Source organism: Colletotrichum siamense (assembly GCF_013390195.1).
Source record: "Colletotrichum siamense strain Cg363 chromosome Unknown KSG_Cg363_contig02, whole genome shotgun sequence".
In the NCBI taxonomy this organism is placed as follows: domain Eukaryota; kingdom Fungi; phylum Ascomycota; class Sordariomycetes; order Glomerellales; family Glomerellaceae; genus Colletotrichum; species Colletotrichum siamense.
In genome coordinates this window covers 2,990,163-3,011,565 of record NW_023501015.1, presented here as the reverse complement: position 1 = coordinate 3,011,565, position 21,403 = coordinate 2,990,163, and the positions used below count along the sequence as shown (strand labels likewise).

At 53.8% G+C, this 21,403-nt stretch overlaps 5 protein-coding genes across 5 annotated transcripts; 1 reads left to right on the top strand and 4 right to left on the bottom strand.

The window, feature by feature from the left end:
- Nucleotides 1-447: 447 nt before the first annotated feature.
- CGCS363_v002778 (Glycerol-3-phosphate dehydrogenase) lies at nt 448-2,616 on the top strand (the record flags this gene model as incomplete). Its single annotated transcript, XM_036634627.1, has 3 exons — nt 448-1,449; nt 1,508-2,405; nt 2,474-2,616. The coding sequence occupies 3 exons, from the start codon at nt 448-450 to the stop codon at nt 2,614-2,616; spliced, it is 2,043 nt and encodes a 680-aa protein (XP_036500731.1).
- Nucleotides 2,617-3,522: 906 nt separating this feature from the next.
- On the bottom strand, nt 3,523-3,969 carry CGCS363_v002777 (uncharacterized protein; the record flags this gene model as incomplete). Its single annotated transcript, XM_036634626.1, has 1 exon — nt 3,523-3,969. The coding sequence occupies one exon, from the start codon at nt 3,967-3,969 to the stop codon at nt 3,523-3,525; it is 447 nt and encodes a 148-aa protein (XP_036500724.1).
- A 396-nt stretch (nt 3,970-4,365) lies between these two features.
- Nucleotides 4,366-5,304, bottom strand: CGCS363_v002776 (uncharacterized protein; the record flags this gene model as incomplete). Its single annotated transcript, XM_036634625.1, has 2 exons — nt 4,366-4,696; nt 4,754-5,304. The coding sequence occupies 2 exons, from the start codon at nt 5,302-5,304 to the stop codon at nt 4,366-4,368; spliced, it is 882 nt and encodes a 293-aa protein (XP_036500723.1).
- Nucleotides 5,305-17,224: 11,920 nt separating this feature from the next.
- On the bottom strand, nt 17,225-19,117 carry ESD4 (Ubiquitin-like-specific protease ESD4; the record flags this gene model as incomplete). Its single annotated transcript, XM_036634624.1, has 1 exon — nt 17,225-19,117. The coding sequence occupies one exon, from the start codon at nt 19,115-19,117 to the stop codon at nt 17,225-17,227; it is 1,893 nt and encodes a 630-aa protein (XP_036500726.1).
- A 456-nt stretch (nt 19,118-19,573) lies between these two features.
- CGCS363_v002774 (uncharacterized protein) lies at nt 19,574-20,386 on the bottom strand (the record flags this gene model as incomplete). The annotated part of the gene is made up of 1 exon (XM_036634623.1): nt 19,574-20,386. The coding sequence occupies one exon, from the start codon at nt 20,384-20,386 to the stop codon at nt 19,574-19,576; it is 813 nt and encodes a 270-aa protein (XP_036500725.1).
- Between the last annotated feature and the right edge of the window lie 1,017 nt (nt 20,387-21,403).

Sequence of the window (21,403 nt, the reverse complement as noted above, 5' to 3'; positions counted from 1 at the left end):
ATGTCCGCGTGCCTCTGGTCAGTATCAAGGCTACGGGACGTGAACAGAGCGTGGATGATCAGTGCTTGGGAAGCCAAGGCACATGTGGGCATGTATTTAAACAAGCCTCAATCCGCAATTCACCACTTGGTGCCTTGATAAGGTAGGCAGCTTCCACGTCCCCGAATTACCTATTTCCAATCAACGCTTCTACTAATCTCGGTATTGATGTAGCCTGTAGCCGTCCGCGTCACCTTCCATATGCTTTCAGGTCCACGTGCTCGACGCTTGACAGTCTCTTTAATAGAATAGAGTCCAGTTAACAAGGTAGGCAAACCAATCAATGCCTTCCATTCTGGTTTCCGCTTCCACTGGAGTTCACCTATACGAAGCAGAAGCACTCGCCCGCCTTCAGTCTCGCCCGATAGCTTCCATCTCCTCATCCTCCGCCACCGAGACGACGGCGACATGGCATCCATGCCCAGGTCTGGCGCCGGGCTTCTGCGCCGAATCGCCCCAGTTGCTGGTGTCCTGACAGCCGGTGGTGCCATCATCTACTACACCTACCGGCCCCGGAACATCCCTGGCTTTGAAGCTGCCGCTGTTCCACCTCCCATCTACGGTGCCGACGGTACTTTCAAGCTTCCGCGTTTCCCCAAAGTCAAATCTCGAGATGAACAGATCAGAGAATTGAAACGCACCGCTTTGCCAGATGGGGAATATGATATCTTGATCGTTGGCGGCGGCGCCACCGGCACGGGAGTCGCTCTCGACGCGGCCACTCGCGGGTTAAAAGTCGCTCTGGTCGAAAGAGATGACTTCTCCTCGGGCACCTCATCCAAGAGCACGAAACTCGTCCATGGCGGTGTACGATACTTGGAAAAGGCCTTCTGGCAGTTGGATTACAGCCAGCTTCAATTGGTCATGGAAGCTCTCAAAGAGCGCAAATACTTTTTGCAAACCGCACCGCATCTGAGCATGTGGCTACCTATCATGCTGCCCATCGACCGCTGGTGGAAGGCTCCGTACTATTGGGCCGGCACAAAAGCCTACGACTTCCTGGCTGGGAGTGAGGGTATAGAGAGTTCTTACTTCCTTACCCGATCCAAAGCTCTCGAGGCTTTTCCCATGCTGAAGCGAACGGATCTTGTCGGCGCCCTTGTCTACTACGACGGCGCTCATAACGACTCCCGTATGAATGTGTCCATCGGCATGACGGCGGCTCTGTACGGAGCTACTGTGGTCAATCACATGGAGGTTCTTAGTCTGCAGAAAGATGCCTGTGGGAGACTGTGTGGTGCTACTGTCAGGGATCTTGTGGCCAGTAAAAACGGCCAAAAGACACAAGATGTGCCTGTGAAAGCAAAATGCGTCATCAACTGCACGGGTCCCTTCACAGACTCGATTCGCATGATGGATCAGCCCGACTGCAAAGCTATCGTGAGCCCGGCTTCAGGAGTTCATATTATTGTAAGTACACTTAGACTCTTCCATCTCTCTCTTCTTGGCCACTAAGTCGTTGTCGTAGCTTCCTGGCTACTACAGTCCCTCCAATATGGGACTCATCGACCCCTCCACCTCTGATGGCCGTGTCATTTTCTTTTTGCCGTGGCAAGGCAACACAATCGCCGGAACCACCGATGAGCCCTCGTCCATCTCACAAAATCCGTTGCCCGATGAAAAGTCCATTGAGTGGATCCTTAAAGAAATCAGCCATTACCTCTCTCCCGACATTAAGGTCAGACGTGGTGACGTTCTCGCTGCTTGGTCCGGCATCCGCCCTCTTGTCAAGGACCCCAAGGCCAAAAACACGGAATCGTTGGTCCGAAACCATCTCGTTGACATATCAGCCTCTGGTCTGCTTACATGTGCGGGCGGGAAATGGACCACGTATCGACAAATGGCCGAAGAATGTGTCGACGCTGCCATTGCCGAGTTCAACCTCCAACCAAAGCCTTTGAGGGATCCTCCGCGAATGAGTGGCACTGATATCATCGATGACGGCGCCATTCTCGATGGAAGCTGCAAATCCCATCAGGTCCGTCTTATTGGAGCACATGGATTCAGCAAAACGTTGTTCATCAACATTATTCAGCATTTCGGCATCGAGACCGAAGTAGCAAAGCATCTTACTGAGAGCTACGGTGACCGTGCATGGACTGTCGCTTCCCTGTGTCGACCAACCAACAATCGCTTCCCTGCCCGAGGCGAGCGAATTTCTCAATTGTACCCTTTCGTTGATGGAGAAGTGAGATATGCAGCCAGACACGAGTACGCTCAAACAGCTGTGGACGTGCTGGCTCGACGGATGCGCTTGGCCTTCCTCAATGCCCAAGCTTCTCTTGAAGCTCTGCCCCGGATCATTGACATCATGTCGGAGGAGTTGGCGTGGGATAGGCAGCGCCAGGAGCTTGAATGGAGAGAGAGTGAGTAAAACTAATTTCAAACCGGCCTTCCCTTCACACCGCTGCTGTGCTCTGCTCATTCTCATTAGCGGTCGCCTTCCTCGAGTCTATGGGGCTGCCAAAGCCCATGCTTTCGGCCACCAGGACCCAAGTCGAACAGGGCAAGATTGACTTTGCCAACTCGTTGGAGTACAAAATGTATTCTAGGCACGATGGCACTGCCGACGAGTAAGAGGTATTGCGGTCGAAGGGTTACTCCGCGGTGTGTTAAACCCATGAGAAATTCCAAGATTTCAAGATAGAATTCAACAAAACGGCAATAAGAACACTCGCAAAGATTGAATCGCACTAAACAAGGGATTGCGGATCTTCTTTCGCGCCTGGCTTGGGGGATCTGTTCGCCTCTTTGTTAGACGACGCAACTATCTCAGAAAATACCAAAAAATGATATGCAATTGTCGGCTGCCACTGTGCGATGCCTCAGGAGGCAAATATATGCCGTGCCTAGTGATCCTAATGACACTTACGCCATTCGTCAACATCCATACTTGCCGCGTCACAGAGTCACAATGGTAGGGTCAAAAAAGTAAGAGCTTAGATCGGACATGTTTTATACATTGACAGAACCTAAATGCATGGCCTGTTAACGTGCCCTGACTACTCATTAATATAAAAAAAATAAAAAAAATGCGGCAGAAAGAAGAAGAAAGTCATATGCCTCATGCGACCGTTGCGTGCCAATGCATATGAGAGAAGTTGGCGAACCGTTGACCCCAGGAAAAAAAAACAAGGGCCTTCTTTACTCAACCATTTCTGGTGTAATAAAGCAAAAATCAAATCAAATGAACCGCTCCAACCAGCTCCTCGCAATGCATCATGATATTTTCCAGGCCAGGCCTTTAAATGCCACAATAACTCCTCATCCATGTGTCCGAACCCATGTCTATGATCCCTTTTTGTTTCCCAAAATGCAGTCGTGATATCTTTCTTTGCCACCAAAATTTGAATACAGATGTCGAAGGTAAAGAACTGAACGCCGATAAAATGTGCACAAAGGAGTTGTTGAGGCCTCGCGGCAACTTTGTCAAGGCATCGCCTGGAAGCCGGAGACGCTCACGAACGATGTAATGATGGCGCGTTAACTAGAGGTGCTGCTTGCGCGACGAACCTCGATGTCGATGTCCTTGGGTATAGGCCCCATGCTGAAAACCCGGTGCAAGAGGCTGCGTTTTGTCAAACTCGTTCGTCGGTATTGGTATTCGTGATCGTACTGGCAGGGCAAAGGGGGACTGCTTTGCTTACTCTGCCGGTCGAGTTCAGCGTCCCATCCGTAAAGATCCTCATCCGGGGCAACATGGCAGTATGTTCCGGGCTCCGCATTGTCTACAGCGATATTCTCTTCGGAATGAACATTGATCCCAAGGAGGTTGGAGAAGTCGGTGAATTGACAGTCGATTGGTGGAGAAGCAGGCAGCGGCAGGTCGCTCGGTTTCATGCCTGCTTTGCCGGAAACATTCACAATGTGGGCATCTGTCTTCTCGGTTCCCGATTCACACTCATCGTTGACAGTAGCTGTTGTTTCCATTGTAGAGTGAACGTGGATGTCGCGAACCGCCGGTCTCGGTGCGGATTTCGCATCGTGATCTTCGGATATCTCGGTGGTAATTTTGAGTGGAACCGGCGTATTGGTTCGAGCTCGGACACGGATTGGGCGTCGCACCAGCCACGGACGATTGGGGTTGTACGGAGTAAGTTCTTTCGCGGCCATGCCACCTCTACGTCCACCATTCAAGTGGTATGAACCAGCGTTGGCAACCTTCTCAGTCTCCTGATTAGCCCCGGCAAGAGGCAGCCGTTTGCCAGGATGAGGCTCCTCCCAAGGGTTGAAGAGATGACGGACGCGGGAGAGACTGTCCAAAGGGAGGTGAGAAGTGGATGTTGCGGGAGTGGTGGATGTAGATGGTAGCATGACCTCTGATTCCTATAAGGTGTTGCTCTGGCTGGTTTCAGCCATGTTGATATCTCCGTCCAGAGGAGCGGACGACGTAGGGTTATTTCGGCGGTTTGAGCGTGACTTGCGGTGCAATCCCAGCTTCGCGCCAACCTTTTTCCAGCCGTTGTTATGAGCCGTCAGTGCTCGCTGAAAGCCACCACCGGGTGATGTGCTGCTGAACGTCCAATCTGAAGTTGGTGGCGTGGTGGGAGGCGTCATGGGTTCGGTACCAGGGGAAACAGCACTTCCGCTGTCGTCTGTCAATCCTTCACGCTCTGTGTGCTCACCCGATGCCGAAGCGGATCGGCTGGTAGCTCCGCTGCGCCCAACAGTCAGCTTAGGAAGAAACTTAGGAGATCGCCTGGGTTCTTCTAACCTGGCTCCTACTTCATCTGCTCCACGAGCGCGCGAGCGGCCCTGGCGAGTATCAATCGGGTCTTCGTCCATGCGCACATCGCTGTGATTCGGCAATGCTGATTCGATGAATGGAAGGAGAACGGAATCATTCATCAACTCGTACACAATCCTCACAGCCTCATCGAGCTCGGATGGCGATGGAGGGGTCGTCGAGCAGGTCTGGGCAATGAGACGATCTCGCACGGGAGAGGGGAGATTGACTTCCCGGGGAGAGTAAGGGATGATGTAGGCTTGCATCAGTTTCTCCCATAGTTGACAGACATGGTCGTTTCCACCCTCCCCGGCCCAATCCTCGTTGGTGATGAACTTGTCGTAATCCTTTCGGTATCGCTCCGCATCCATAGTAAACTCTAGCGTTTCCAAGCAATGGTTCTGAGAAAGGTAGGCCATGAAAGCGGCTAAGGTCCACGGAGGAGAAGACGTGTTGGCAAGAATTTCGGAAAGTGAAGGTGGGGTGACAATGACAGCGCCGGGCATCAAGGACCCGCTGGTGGGCCTGGATCTCGACATGACTATGTTGCTTTCCCAGCCCGTAGTTGAGGCTGGACTGGGTGGTGACAGCTCCCTCTCGGGAGATGGAGATGGACTCAGGTAGATGGGGGAGTGTCTCCGTATCCTGGACCTTTTCATTTCCACGCAAAGGTGTTATTCAGGAATGAAGACTGCCAATTGTCCCACTCCGAGGAAGGGTAGATGACCTGGAAGACGGGGTAGCCTGGCTTGCCTAGACCTGCATCAAGAACCCCATAGAAGGCCGTTGACCCGGTCGACGAGTACTGGAAATGTGCGGATAGTTTGCCAATAGGATGGTGTTGTTCAACGCCAGAAACTCATCCAAGGTCGATTTTCCGTCGTCCAAATGCTGCCGTCCTATACCAAAATTCTTGTAGGCGAAGACACTACCGAACTTCTTCTTCGTCGCTAGTAGGTGTTGAGAGTGTTGATCGTATGATTGAGCGTTGTGGTGAAGTGGCTATGTCAAGGCGTCTAACCAGAGGGGAGAGACGACTGTGGGCGGGAGAACCGGCGACGTGCTGGAACAGACGGGGCCCACGCGAGGTAAATAGCCCAGGGAGCGTTGCAGATAAGAACGATTTCCTTGGGGTGGGCTTTGCAAAGAGGCTTGCACTAAGGCAGAGCTGGAGACGCTAGAAGTGTCTTGGTGACGGGAATGGAATTGACTCGTTGCAATCGTCAATAGGTGAGCGCAATGCTGCTTGCAGAAAGTGGTGCAGTAGTTGGACGGCAAGAATGCGCCAACTGCGAAGGTAGCCGGCTGGCAGAATGCTCGAGGAGATCTATGCGGAATGCGACCAAGCCACACGTTCGACTGCGGACCAACAGACTTTGCGGATGAGTACCGATCGCGGTAGGAAACGGGTCCCGAGTAGTTCGTGGCTTGCAGTATGGCGATGTGACGTCCTAAAGGCTGGGCTGTTCGGGGGCGTGGTGGATGCTGATCGGAGCAGGAGGGGGACGCGTTGGGCGGTCGAATTCGTCGATACTGTACGAGACAAGAAAAGGCGCCTGGTATCGAAGTACTAGGACAGGGAGAACAAGATGGGTGTGGTTATGCAACAGCGAACGAGTGACCGAGACTTGAGGTTTGAGCCAGACAGTGGTGGCGGCGAGGACGATGGCGTTCGGCGGATGCGGAATGTGGTTTCTCCAATAGCGTCAATCAGGCGGGACGGGTGATGTCGAAGATGGGATCTAGCGATAGATTGGGAGAGAGAGGAAGAAGAAGAAGAAGGAATGGTAACAGCGTAATGTCGAGCGGGTCCGAATTATTGATTGACAAGTAGGGGGATGGTGAAGCATTAACGGCAGGAATGATGTGGATGGGTCGTGGTGGGAGAAGAGAGAGACCGAGAGAGAGAGGAACATAAGGAAGCTAAAAGCAGTCGGTTCCCGTAAGTTGTGTCGCTCAGGTGGAGGGAGGCACCTCATCCAGGTATCCGTACTTGCTGGCGGCGACGGCCGTACCGTACCGTAAGGCAAGGAATGGTAGGCGTAGGTATGGACATTGAGGGGGCCACCAGGCAGGGAGTGTGGCCCGTGAGGTACCGTAGCTGGGCAGGTACCTGAGGAACCTCCGCTTTAGCGCGAGCAGGTCGGCAAGGGATATCAGGGGAGGTACGTACCCAAAACCTTTTGCCTCGCCTCACCTCACTTGCCCATTTGGGAGGGAACGTACCGCCAGTGCTGCGTACTGCGGTAGGTGGTCACGGCAAGGGTCGAACACCAAGGGACTTGGACCGGGGAGTGACATCAAATCAGATGCCTCCTACTTCTCCTTGCCACCCATGCCCGTTCCCCATCCACCAGCAACAGACCATGCCATCGACAACTACCAAGCCGGCACCATCAGGCAGCTTTCTCGGTCCAAATCAATCAGTCAATCATCCAGTCGCTCTGGTCCGCGAGGAGAGAGGAGACCTGAACGCCGGATTGAGAGAGCGGAACGTAGAGTGAGCTCGAGGGGAGTTGGAAGAAGCGGACAGAGAAACATACTGGAGCGCCTAAGGTAGAGTACCGAAAAAAAAAAAAAAAAAAACCAAGAGGATTCACCCCGTCTGAGTGCCTATGGGAAGTTCAGGGCGAATGTACCCGCACACGGGACAAGGCCGCAAAAGAGGCAGCGGGAGCAGCGCTGGCTGGCTGTGGCGATACCTCATTGCTGGCAAGCATCCACTCAGATAGCGAGCCACTACATCACGGCGCTGGCCCACCCTGTGCGGAAATAGGGTACTTACAGGCTGTGGACAAGGGTTCATTAGATAGGTAGGCAAAGAAGACGAGACGAGGCAGACGGGAGTCTACTACCTATGTAGAAAGGCGCCTGGGTTGAAGGAGCGAGGGGCACATTTGCACGGTACGGCACTTGGCCCTCCAGAGTGAGTTGGGATGGGCTTGAGAGATCCCTTCCTCTCGATGATGGACTGACTAGCAGCTGCCCGACAAACACCATAAATATACAAACAGACACCCGAGGCGGAGACCAGTGGGATATCGGTGGAGGCACGCCGTGACTAACGAGCGGCAGGACGCGTTGCTCTTGCGACGACATAGTGGCACAGAGACGGGGACAGTCTTCACATCGGTCAGTGTCGCCGGCCGCCGGGCGCGCACCTGGACTGGACGTTGAGGCGATGACGGGAGTGATCTAGGTACCTACGTTAGGTAGGACCTACGAATAGGCACCTTCCGCCGTAGCAATTCTAGGCCCCAGGCGGGTTATTCGGTCTGCTGAGGAAGCCGAGCACGCTGGCCTGGTCTTTCCCATCCTCTCACCCCGTCCTCCATCTCCCATGTGGTCGCATCGCCATGAGGGAAGTAAGTCAAGGGGCTTGAACCCCTTTGGACCCCCTTTTGGCAACCGGGGGCGCCTAGGGTAGGTGCTATGTAGGTACGCGGTTGCGATGGGGCCCTGGCTGGGCAAATTCAAAACCGTCGTGGCAGACGACGGGACCATTCACAATTGATGTGGCACAACACGAGAGCATAATATAAGTGGAAAGGAAGGCACAATGGAAGGTGGATGGAAGGTGGATGGAAGCTGGGACAAATCGCACTGGACCGTCGCAGGAAGGCAACGCGGAATGGAATGTACGGATAGCGCCAAAGTGCGAGTGGCCACTGGCAAGTTGGCAACACAACCGGAAGTTGGTGGGGCCATTCTGAGAGTGACACTGGTCAGTGGTGACTGGAAGGACGTGAAGGAAAAAAGAAGAAGAAGAAAGGCGTGAGAAAGGTGTGAGTGGAGCAAGGACTAGAGCGCGCTAGAAGGCTTCGAAAGCGGGGCCGAGTGATCCAATAGCGCTTTGGTGTCTGCTGATCGGGCCCGAATAGGGAAAGTCGGTAGAAAAAACAGAGATGGAAAATGGAAGCTGTGGAACTTTCGAAGAAGGATGGTAAGAACGCAAGGCAGGGAGGGCCCGACCTCACACCTGGAGGGACCAGGGTCAGGGTTGTTCAGGAGGTGAGAGGTATCCGTAGGTACCTACCTACCTAGGATGAAGCATGGTGGCGGGTCCTTGGGTCGTGGTGGTCTAGGTCGTGGTCGTGGTCTGGTCTGGCTTGGGGTTTCTTGCTGTCCCCCGTCTCCCAAGAAAATGAAAAAATAAAGCCAAAAAGAAGGGAACTCCCAACGCCCCGTTTGGTACGGAGATTGTGCCGCGCCTTATTTTATGCTGTCCGCCACGAGACAGCGCCCACGACGCGCGATACATCAGAGACGTCGGGTACCTAGTACGGCCTTGCCGTCCCCGTCCCGTCTGGACGAGTCCATCCGGTCTCAGGCTGGATGCGGCAACGTCCAACTTCTCTTCCTTTCTTTCTGCTGCGTACGGATAACTATCGTCGCTTGGCTCAATGCATGCATCAAGTCTGAGCCTCTCCATCGTTTTCTTCACGCCGTTGTCAAACATCCGTCTCACTAGTGTAGAGCAACACATCAGCAACCGTCATCGTGATGGTAAGGAAGGTAAGTGTAGCCTGCTGCCCTGGTGCCGGCTGCCGGCCCCCCTCCCTTGGCTCATGCTCGTCTTCTCCGTTTAATGCCCGCTCGTCCAATCAACAACGGCACACTTGTCCGCTGTCTACAAATTCTCCTCTCCTCCGTCCCATCCCCATCCCATCCGCAATGCTCCAGTGGCAGCACCGTTCTCAGTCTCGCCCTCTTTCTCGCCCAGCGCTGTCGGGCGTCGGAGTGGGTGCGGACGTGGGCGTGACACATTGACGGATGGTCTTAACAACGCGTGCCAATGGCGTAATTTGATGTCACGGATTCCACCACACGGCATGTCATCAGTCTACCAGTACCCTCAGGCTTGGTTGGCACATTCCTATGGCGAAGGCGCCCGTGATTGAGGCTGTCGGGGTTGCGGTTGCGGTTGCGGTAGTGGTAGTGGTAGTGGTAGTGGTAGTGGTAGTGGTAGTGGTAACGGTCGGTCCCAGGCCTGTGGTTGTCGTCTTCCATCGTCTCTTTCCCGCTCTCGCTCGCTCGCTCTCTTACTCGCGCCCTATCTTGCTTGTACTTCACTTCGGCCATGACTGTGATGTGACCAATTCTCGTGTGCTCGGTCATCTCTCCGTCGCCGGTGTTTCGTCGCATCTTGCTGAACATCTCGCCGTAATCTTCGGCTGCTATCGCGTCTTCTGCCCTCACTCAGCCCGCGTCGCCATGAATCAATCAACCACGGCATACCAGTCGCTCTGTTTCCGTGCCAGTAACAAATCCTCAATCTCGGCGTCGCGCGTCGCACATCCTATCCACATCCACATCCACATTCACATCCACATTCACATCCACATCCACAGCGTCTCTGCCCCGACCCACCGTAAGAGAAACATCCGACAAGCTAGTGTCCCCCTCCGCGCTTCAGCGGCCGCCTGGTGTAGATGACGGATCGGTCGCGAGTCCCCCGGGCACTTCGAAGAAGCGCGCCCGCAAGCGACTGATGTTGACGGGGACTGCTGGGCCTGGCACGGCTGCTAAGCAACCTGTATGTCGTTATGGCATGTTTGACCGCGATTGATGTATTCGGTATTCAAAGTGCATAGTTTCTCCGGCCATCACTCAGACGGAGAAGCATCCGGGTGGACACCATCCACCGTCCCAAGCCGGCCTTCCCCGGTGTTTCCTCCTCGCCATCGGCTTCATCTATCTTCAAAACCCCTGCAACAAGTAGTATGAAGTTGTCACGTACGGGTGCTTACACAATACAAGCCAAGCTGTCATGCTCCTCCCCCAGATTAGCACGTCGCAAGGTGTGTTCATGTTTCGTTATCACCTTCCCCGGGCATTCCTAACTTGGCGTTGTTTCCTGCCGGCGTGAAAGCTCCACGTCTTCTAATTTACCACATACGCACGCAATTTGTCTCTCGTCTCGTCGGCTCTGCCCCGGATTCTCCTTCTCTTTGCCGTCATTTTCCAGGTACCACCCCAGATCTAGATACATGCGCTAGGCTCTACATAGGCTCAAGGGCCATGGGTGCAGTGCATGCAGCCATGAGTCTGCTAGTGTCCTATCAAAAGGCCGTGATGCAGACGTGGCTAACATACCACGACAAAAATTGCCTCTCCTCTCCGCCCGGTCCGTTGAGGTGATCACGCTTAATTTAACACTTATATTCCCAGATCATGCGCTGGCACTACCGTCAATGGACCAGCAATTGCACATGCCATGCCACGAATATGCCACCAGTCTCGTGCTTAGCGAAAAGCCAGTATTCTTTCAACTTTCCGATTGCGGCATAACGCCATGTGACAATAATGCGGCAGTCCAAGAGCCACACAGACTCGTCCTCGGCCTGTTGTGATGCCGTGCTGCTTTTTGCCGGACGCACATCCATATTTTAGTAGGTGCCGTTATACTGCAATCCCGTCCCAATGCCCTCGAAGTACGAACCGTAATTGATCTATGGTATTCCCGTCTCGGTTTTATTGTAGTTCTGCTCTCAGGGATTCAACGATTCCTTCTTTCGTTGTTGGATGCAATAACCTCATTCCGCAACATGTTACTTACCGTTCAGCATGTAGCATTCAATGACCGACAGAACCCTGCCGTTTCCAAGTTAATACAGTCCATGCACTGGGAGGGAGGCAGGAGCCCTTGTGCAGCATGACCTTCAGCCGCTTACCGAAAGCAGAAAGTGACAGTTGTTGCCCCTCCACGGGTCATAATCTCTGCTGGTGTGCTAGTTCGTCAAGCCACCGTTGCTTTGCGGTGCCGTCCACCAAATCACATCACACTTTCTGCCTTCATTCAGTTGTGAATCAGCTTGGCGATCTTCAGGAACACGCGGGGGGTTGGGCTTCCTCTCCATGAGCCAGCCTCTCCGTCTTCTTCTTCATCAGACCCTACGAGCCAGCACGCTTGCTAGGAACTGCCCACAGATCTGTTATGAGACGACATAGAGACACGGCAGTTGAGGGATCGCCCATGCGATGGCCGCGTGTTGTAATATACAGTATTCGGATATGGCAAATCACCTGAGCCAGATGCGCCGGGGTCAAGCTATGATGGGGAAAGAGGCCCGGGAAGGAAGTTGGGGGCTAACCAGGGGCACCCCCATTAAACTGGCTTTTGAGAGCAGCAGAAGTAACGCTGAGCCTCAAAGGTCTACGGATACTGCATATCCCCTCCTTACCCCCTGCCCCCAGCATGTGTACAGCCGAGGAGATGAGGAGAGACCAAAAGAAGAAGAAAAAAGATTTAAAAAAAAAAAAAAACCCCCCCAAAAAAAAGGATTAGAGTTACGGCCGCCGCGGCGATTCATCCGAATCATGGCACCAGCAGCGGCCAAGACGGAGATCAGAGTGGAACCTCGGGTGTGAACAAAGTTGACGAGACCAACGATGAGATGGGGAGTGACAGTTGTTTGTGACGGGTCAAGATGATTTGAGACGTTCTGTTCACAGACAAAATGACGGCATTTGCAGGGGGAAAAAAGGTAACGGAAAGCTTCGAGAAGGTGTTGTGGCTGAAGCTCTGTCTCACGGGCTCAGCATGAATATGTGCCATGAAATCATGGTCGTCACATCATCAGACGAAGGAGATGGGTCCCTCACATCATGGTCTGCGGATATGACACATGGTTCGCGGAATTTTGTGTGGAAGCGACAAGTCAGAACCACTGCCGTCGCGGGGTTCATTGCATCGGCTCTACGAACCATCTGGTCTTTCTCTGTCCCTCCCCCTCTCTCTCTCCGTCTCTCTCACTAAAAGAAACCGACAGATCACCCCGGCCGTCTGCGGTCGGAATATACGTACGCAAGGGCTTGGCAAGGGTTTGCGGTGATAGCATGGCGCAGTGACGATGATGTAGGGTCGGACGCAGACGGAGGGTAGTATCTAGGTTCAGCCACTCTATGGGCAGCAAAGACGACACTCATTAGCAGTGGTGGCGGCGGGCGTTGGCGCTTAACAGAAAGGGGGGGAATTGCATTAGTGTGGTATCGTTGGTCGCAAACAAGGAGCGAATATGACAGAATATGTGGCTGGTGAGACCGACATCCACCTCTAGGCTTGATACAACACATAACCTGTTAAACGACGATCGTTCGGACTTGCATGTTATTAGTCCGCATACATCGCAGTACACACGCCGTGGCAACTTTATGCCACATCAAACCTGGCTCGTTCTCCACGCACTCAATGAGAATAATGATTGGGCGAGTAGTAAACACGGTAAACAAGCAAAGTCCAAACACCGCCCGAACCTATGGAGGTTTTGTTAGGCCCTTCATCAGGCTTGAAACGCATGGCAGAGGGGAAAGGAGTGTAGCCAGTCGTTTTCCTCTTCTGCGCGACTCAAATGTAGATTGCCGTACTACCGGCGGAGGGTTGCATCTTTAGATGCAGTTGCAGTGGCAGTTGCAGCCGTCCGAATGCAATAAGCCGTCGATCATTACAACGAGGCCAATGGCAGACTGTAAGATAAGCAAAGACATTCGAGGAACGCGGAGAAAAAGGTTAGTGGGGTATCTGCTTCCTAGGTCTGGTTGGCATACTGGTTTCTGCGTTGATCAGCCCAAGACAAAACGACAATGAACCTGACACGATGGATGGTCATCTACCTGTTTTCGGAGACGGTGTACGAAATAGTTTGGGCTTGATTCAATCTTGGCGTCCAAGTCTCTTTGGCTGACTCTATGCAAGCACTTGCGTAGTCCGTATCAAGGCCACGCTGTACCCCACATTGTGCTGGTATGATTGCGATGTTAGGTACAACTATGGTGGTCAACGTTGGCGGGGTTTCGGTTTTCCCCCGCCACACAGCTCACCTCGGGCAGGTTAACAAAACAGTCAGCTACTGTGGCTGTATCCACGTGTACGAGCTAGGGCCTTGATCATGCCATCAGGCGACCGTTTGCGACGAGGCTTGCCACCGTCGGACAGTCACGTTTTGTGGACATGTTGCGGTGATGGATGGGTGCAAGCTGGCCTTGTTTGTGGCGGACAATGAATGAATGCAATGCCAGGGTTCAGAGATGGCTGGAGTCGGGAATTGCTTCACGACGCCAGATTGAGATGAGAATGTGGTCAAGTTTCTGCGGGCGCTGAGCACAGTCCTTGGCGCGGGCTACGGGATCTGCTGGAACACAGATGGATGGCGAAGTGAGGTATGAGGTAAGCAGGGCTACCCGATGGCAGGCATGCTGTGTGCATCCGTAGGACCGCTTCACTGCGTATAATGTTGGGTACAGGTATGTTTGGCAAAGCGCTCGGCGAGGTTCAGGCGTCGACGTTGAGGTATGTTGTGCATGTCGATTGCCCAGGCCATGCATGCAAAAGGCTGCGTGGTGTTTCGCTGCAGTCGTGAACGGGATGCGGCGCAGCCCAACGGCGATTCCGTACCTACCTTACCTAGGTAAGACGGACGACCTTGGGTGGGTTCCACGTTTACAAGCGTCACCCGGCCCGTCACCTTGGGACTTCTGGTTCTGGTTCAGACTGCGTGTCGGAAGGGTTCTTGACGCGATTCCGGGTTTGACTGAGCCTGCCCGAGTCTCGACGACGACGACGACGACGACGACGACGATACCAAAGCAAGCAAACGGATAGGTGTGCGGGACTGGGCTCCCTCAGACGATCAACAAACGCTGTTTAGAGGGGCCCTAAGCTACACCGCACCATCGGATTCACAGACGCAGAAATGCCAAAGTGAAAATTGGAGTGGCCGAGTCCAGGCCATGACCATCAGAGCCAGAGCCTTTACGCCAAGGATGGCCAGCCGGACAACGACCGACGGAAGGGATGTAGTATCTATCTACTATGGTATCCATGTATGTATCGTACCGCAGTATGTAGGGAACGTACTTGCTGCTCTGCTTGACATCGCCGTGGTCCGAAGGAGGAACACGTAAAGAATCTTCCATGCATCCGCCCGTCAGGGCCCGTCAGCAACACAAGTCCCTCCCGTCTGTCGGGTTTGAGGGGGGAACAGAGTGGATGGGTGCCACGGGTGGAAGGCTTCCATGCTTCTAGAACCCTGCCCCTCTCGGTCTAGTGCGGAACCCACCTCATCCATGGATGTCCTGCGGCCTCGCGCTCAGCTGCCTTCCACTGGACCCTCCTCTGGAGCGGCCAGGCACTCCCTGCTGGAACGGTGCCCGGGTGGCTGCGGATGGAACACAACTTCACTGACGCAGCGCCAAACACACGCGCGCACACACACTCAGCCCACCTCACTCTCACGCCCATGACCACGACCACCACGACCACCACCTCCTCCGACTGACCAAGGGAACAGCAACATGGACCAGGAGTCGTGGGCAAGACGAGCCATGCAGTGAAGTCACTCGTTGCCGCTCAGACGGGGAAATCCCTGAGTGATGCAACCAGACCAGGGCCCAGCGACGACGACGACGACGACGACCACGGTCACACTCACCACTTTGGAAATTTCCCGTAGCGCCCACGGCCTCGCCGGGAACCCGAATCTGGGACCGCTCCACGTTGCGCTCTCACCTCACCCTCGCAATATCCGCATCCGCATCCGCCCGCGCGGTTCAGCATTCCGATTCTGTGCAGCAAACGAGCAAAATCTGTTCATGCCATGTTTGCCATGCTGGATGTGAAGGCTTCTCAGGGATGCCCGACCGATGATGATGGACGGGCCCGCGACAAGTATCATTTGCCCAAGCAGAATATTCTGCCTCTGACAGCGACCCTTCTGACTCTTCATCTCAAGCCATCCCTTTCAGAAAAAGGTCCTGCCTGCCGCAAACTTGGCCAGTCAAATCCTGTATTCCCCACGCATTGACTCTAAGGTAATGCCGCCGCTTACCTGAGTTGATAGTCAGCATATCATTCTCGTCCAACGCTGTCTTGTCGTCCAACAGTCGCAGCCCGCGCGACTCGCCAACACCGCACCGCTGCCCGTCCGTCGCTTGTTGACCTCACTTTCGTCTCCATTCCCATCCGCTTTTCCCCACTTTCAACCTAATTTTTTTTTCTGAACAACTGTCAGTTGTTGCCGCCGCTAGAATCCGTCGTCGTTTCGTGAACCGAATCCCTCGGCTCGGTTTGCAAGGTCCACCTCAGTCGAGTCCGGTGTTGGTTGTGGTCCTCGGCCCGCCCGCCTCCAACGATAACCTCATCACGCCGGCGCGGGCCACCCATTGCGTAGACTCCAACTGCGCCCTGCCCTGTCCTCCCAATCTTTCCCACGCCGGGTTGGGACGGAGTAAGCACATAGTATATTCAACACGATCTGCAGCAACATCAAGCAGATCCCTCCCCCCATGCGCATCCCCAGAGATCCGCCTTTCTTCCGTCCCTCTCCGTACCTGATCCTGTCTCGAGAGAATAGCCGTCAATAACTGCGAACATCTGTCCAATACGTGAAAACCAACATCTTCCCTCTCCGGTGCGGAGTGGCCGTCACGCAACACTCCACCAGCTGCCCTTGCCGTGCCTCCCAACGGCCCCTGTTTTCTTCTTCTTCTTTTTTTTTTTTTTTTTTTTTTTTTTCCCTTCTCCCCTCTCGGCCAGTCCCTTCTTCTCGTTCCGCGTCTCTCATCTCTGACTTACATGTCGCCACCTCGGGAGCGCCAAACGCTTCAACAATGCACCTGCCTGAGTCGCTGAATCTTCGGAACCCGAGCCCACCTCTTCCCGCCTCTTGGCAGCTGCCTCGACTTGTGTCAAGACGGCCGACGGAACATCTGAACCCTGGGCAGATCGTGGGTCACGCTTGGCGGACACAACGGAATTCCTCGCGGCCAGCCCATGGTCTGTCCCAATGAGCCCAGCTCGTTGAGGGACAGCGTTGCAGCCGTTGGTCGCGCAGAGATTTATTGGTCGTCGCTTAGCTTCCGCACCTGAAACCGCCTGCCCTGCTAACAAACACACCCAATCTCTGTTGCATTCGTCGGCTCGAAGCCGTCTCAAAGTGGTCCAGTATTTGCCAGCCGAGCTTTTGCGTCCCGTTCAATGCTCGAGCTTCCATGGATTGTAGATGGTAAACAAGGTTGGTTGGGGGGGGAGGGGGGGGGACGTAGAGAGCTTTGGTTATCCGTATCGGCGGCACTAGTTTGTTTGCCCATCATTCACGTGATCCAGGCCGGTTATAATCAAGCAACTGATCAAATGTAACCTTCAGTCCGCTATAGGCGAGGGTGGAATGCGAAAGGCCATGAAATTCGATTTGAAACATTGCAGGAGAAACCTGAATCGGTTTCTATGTGGTATCCCAAGAACTCCAAGCAGCTTTTTCAACGCCATTTGACCTGTCCCTTCGACCAACTTGTCAGAAGCAAAAATACGGCACCCAGATGTCGCCCCTCATCATTTCCATCTTCTCTCTACCCGTCCGTTTGACGACACAACCGTTTGGTCCTCAACACATTCAAAATATTGACCACCCCTCCATGCAGTCCAGTCAAATGACCGGGACTCTTAACCCCGTTAATAAGAACTCAGAGGTCGGCTAGATCAAAGTCGCCCTTGAACCCTTTGTTCAATAGCATCCCTGCGATTCTACGGCGCTGAAGTGGTAGCTCATCCTTCGAGTATGCGTCGATGGCGTTGAGGCCCAACGCCAAACATATGCCATTGGTGATGGTGAACACGCCGCAGTCGTACCCGTTGTCTTGCTCTGGCGCCTCGTGCTTTACAACGCGCCACTCGTCTGCCTTGAAGTCGTCTCCAAGAACCGCCTGCACCCATGCTAGACCTCTCTTGGTATGTGTCGATGTGCCTCGCGGATTGAGTGAATCCATGTGTGAAACTGTTCGCTTTTGTGGCCGAACAACCAGTAATGTCCAATGATTGCCGCTGCAGATGGGCATGAGGATCGTCTCAAGGTTGAGAAAAGTAGCCTTCGTAACCCCGTACCGTCGCAGCGCCCTTTCAGTATTCTGAACACCGTTGTCCACTAGTCTCTTATAGAAGAATGAATTCATGGCGAGGCATACCCTCTTCGTCGACTTGACATCGGTTGCGCCTGCCGCTTCATTGACATATCGATCCAGCCACAGCAGCGAGCCGTTGACGATTTCGTCGTTAAGCCATTCGGTTTCCGGAACGACCTTCAGGAAGTCGTGTCGCCTGAGTTCCACATTTTCGGCCGTTTTAGCGAGCACCTGCTGGGGGTCTGCATGAATACTGTCTTGCACTTTTGCCGCCCAATCTGTCGACAGCGACTTGACTAATCGCTTCTTGGGGACGCGAAGGCCTCCCGTTCGTTGCAGCCTTTCTTCCTCCGCCTGCTTGGCTTTTCTGCCTTCCTCGGCACGTCGTTGTGCTTCGCCCTCATCAAGCATCAACTGCAAGGCAGCGCTCAGGTCATCTAATTCTCCTTCCTTATCATCCGAAATTCTCAACCCAGCCAATGTCGGGGGGCTCGGTGATCTTGTAGGAACTCTTGGGGGCTCGCTGTCATCGGAGAGAGCTCTCAACTTGTGGCCTCTGATGGACGAGTTTAGATGTTGCACATGCCTGGGCCTATATCTAGCCATGGTATCCTCGCTTTTGGTGTCTTCGGAAGTGTTGTCTGACTCCGCTTCAGTCTCTGGATCCTGGGTTGTGACCTCAGACCTTCGACTGTCGGGTGATCCGTCAGTCTGTGTCCCACCGAGGAAACTCTCGGCTTCATCCTTTCGAACTTGAGAGCCTATGCTTGATTCGGCGCGAGAGCGAAAGAACTTGGAGAGGAAGCCAGTGGGTTTGCCTGGAGGCGGCAAGGATTGCTTCGATGGGGAAGAGAAGTGCACCCTCTTCAATCCTCGCGATTTCTGTAAGCGCTTCAATGCTGGTGACGACTTGTCTCTCTTGGAGATTGGACTTGTTATCCCCTTAGGTACAGGATCCTCAGAAGTCCCTTCAATCGTCGTTTGCGTGTGCGAAGGCTTTCCTTTCGTTTCCATCTCAGCAAGGTGCTCTCGAATGTAAGCGTAGGTATCCGTTTCCGTGACCGGCATAAATGCCTTTGGCGGATTTCCCTTCGATTGTCGCTCCTCAGTATTAACCGCAATGTTACTCGCCTCCGAGACTGCCGGCTCCTTCTTCCGTGTCTCTGGAAAGTTGCTGGGGAAACTGCCAGGCATGACATAATCCGTAAAGTCGACGCCGAAACTATCGCGCCCCCGAAAGAAATTCATCATCTTGCCAACAAAGCCGGCTTTGTGAACTAGCCCAGGCATTGGTTTTTGCGTTACGATGGCATTCAAGTCAGCGCTGACCCCTTTGATGACCCTTGGTGTAACCCCTGCCTCGATTAAAGACGAGGCACACTCATCAGGCAAGTCGTCGAGAAATAGCTTTGCTGCTGAGATGGCGAGGTACTCATCCGGGTTTGTTGCGTAGTCCATTGTTGGTTGCGGAAGCCTTGACATCTCCTTCAACCTGACCAGGAACGTATGGGAATAAATGTGCTCAAGAATCGCCGCAGTCTGCCGAAGAGTCCTCAGATTAGCGCTTAGAGCGTAAAGTCGTCGGGAGCGGGGTTCGTCATCCGGTCGAGAGCTAGGTGAGCTAGTCCTCTCTCTCGCACGGCCTTTCTGGATACGGCGGTCGATATCTCTTAACGCTCGTACGAGCAGAGCAACTTGATGCCAATTCGCCGTTCTTGTCGGTTCGTCAATCCAAACAAGGTTTGTCTTTGGAGATTGCGGTTCGGCCCCTCGCTGCTCCTCTCGTGAGCTTTCGGTGCTAGCTGAGTCCGTATGAGATTCCAGTTTTATCCGTTTGGTGGTGATGCTGCCACTCTGTTCGTCGCGGGAGTGAAGCTCGACTGCATTATAGTTGCGGGGATAAACTAAGTACGGTCAGACTCCAGTACGAGCAATAGTCTTGATCGGCAGCGTACCGTAGCCAGCAATGCTGTTGGAAACTTTGGTGACTGCACCGCGAACTGATGTCATGGTATCAAGCAGCCAAGCCGTATGGCCAGTGGCTCTCTGCGCTTTGTTAACCACTGTCCACGGGCTGAAGGTGGAGGAGTGACCAACGCTCTGCTTGTTTGGGTCCAGGGGACTTTGTCGATTGGCTGAGTCCTCCTCAAATTGGGCCTGGTCGGCAACGCCTGCGATCAAATCCCACTCGGAGTCTTGAGCCCGGCGCTTGCGCGACGTGCTCGTCGGTGTTGCCGCAGAGCGGAAAAAGGGTAAAATAATCAACCTATTCCGACCACGTCTCGGCTGTTCGTGGCCCTCAACGGATTTTGACTCAGCGCTTTTTGGTTCGTCTGGTGTGCGCTCGGAATCGCAGCCAGTCTTTCGGACCGTGAGATTCGCTAATGTTGCACCTCTGCGCAAGCTGGGTTGACCCGTTCGTTCTGTTCTATAGCGGCCGCCAACGTAGCTTTTCAGCTGGCTAGGAATTACGCAGCCAGCGAGGGGGTCGCGGGAGTCAAGACCAGGGTTGTAGAGAAGAGCAGAACCGGGAACCGGGTATGGGTGCCAGAGGTATTCGAATGCGGAAGGTTGGATCTGCGCCCGGGAAGCACAGCGCTCGAGGAAATCGGTTGGTTTTCGCAAGAAACCGTGAGGACGAGGGCGGCGACGACGATGCTGAGAGTTGTCTTGCTTCATGGCTGTTAGCTTGCAGGGAGCATGACAGAATGGCTGAGCAGGAGACATGGTGTCATGGGAAGGGTCAAAGATGCGAGGAACTGAAAACGTGAAAGGTATGAGGGGCGAAAGAAACGCCGGAGAGCTTTACAATAAATTTGGCGCGGCGTCTGGTAAGACCGGAGAGTAGGGGCGGCGGCGAGTTGAGGCTTGTGTTGTTATTGTTGTCTGCGTCGGAATTATTGGAGATGGCGGTGGTGGATCGCGAAATGGAGGGCAAGCGCACCGGATGAGGAATTGAAAGAAGATTGATATCTTCTGAAAGTTCGTCGGAAGAGGGTGCGGTCGCGGTTGGGGAGGGAACAGCAGTTGCGAAATCCCCATCGGGGGGGCAGGCTGGTGATGAAGTTGGTGATTTGAGGAAAGAGAGCACCACTGGGTGCAACTTACATTTTTTGGTAGCTCAGGAAACCACCAGGCCTAGGTAGGTAGAGAAAGGTAAAGTAGGTACTGCCTAGGTACCTTGCCTACCTAGATGACCACCTACCTTAGGTGCCTTCCTGCCTGTGGAAAGGTACCTAGGCAGGCACCTCACCTACACCGAGAGTCATAAGACCTCCACTGACTTAGGTACCTCCCATACCTTACCGAAAGTATAGCGTACCTAGGTACCTAATGGAAGTGGTAGGTAGGCTGCGCATGGCCCGGGGATGGATTACCGGGGTGCTGCTCACTGAAAGCTCCGACGCAGCTTCAGTGTTTCCGTCCTTCAACCTTCAACCGGTGCATGCAGATGCGTGGGGTCGGCCCACGCGATAAGGTACCTTACAGCGTACCTAGGTACCTACGTTTTTGCTTCGGTAAGGTATATTCGATCACCTCACACCTTACGTACCAGGTATGGATAGGTGCTGCTGGCTGCAGTGACTAGATTGCATCCCGACAACAATGAAGATAGAGACCAAAGCATCTGCAGTGCGCGCGGCTAAGAACATGCACGAGTTGGAAAAGAGTCGAAGGGTCTAGCAGAGATACAAAATTCTAATTGATACTGATCGCAGGCCACATATTCGTCCAAGTGTCCCG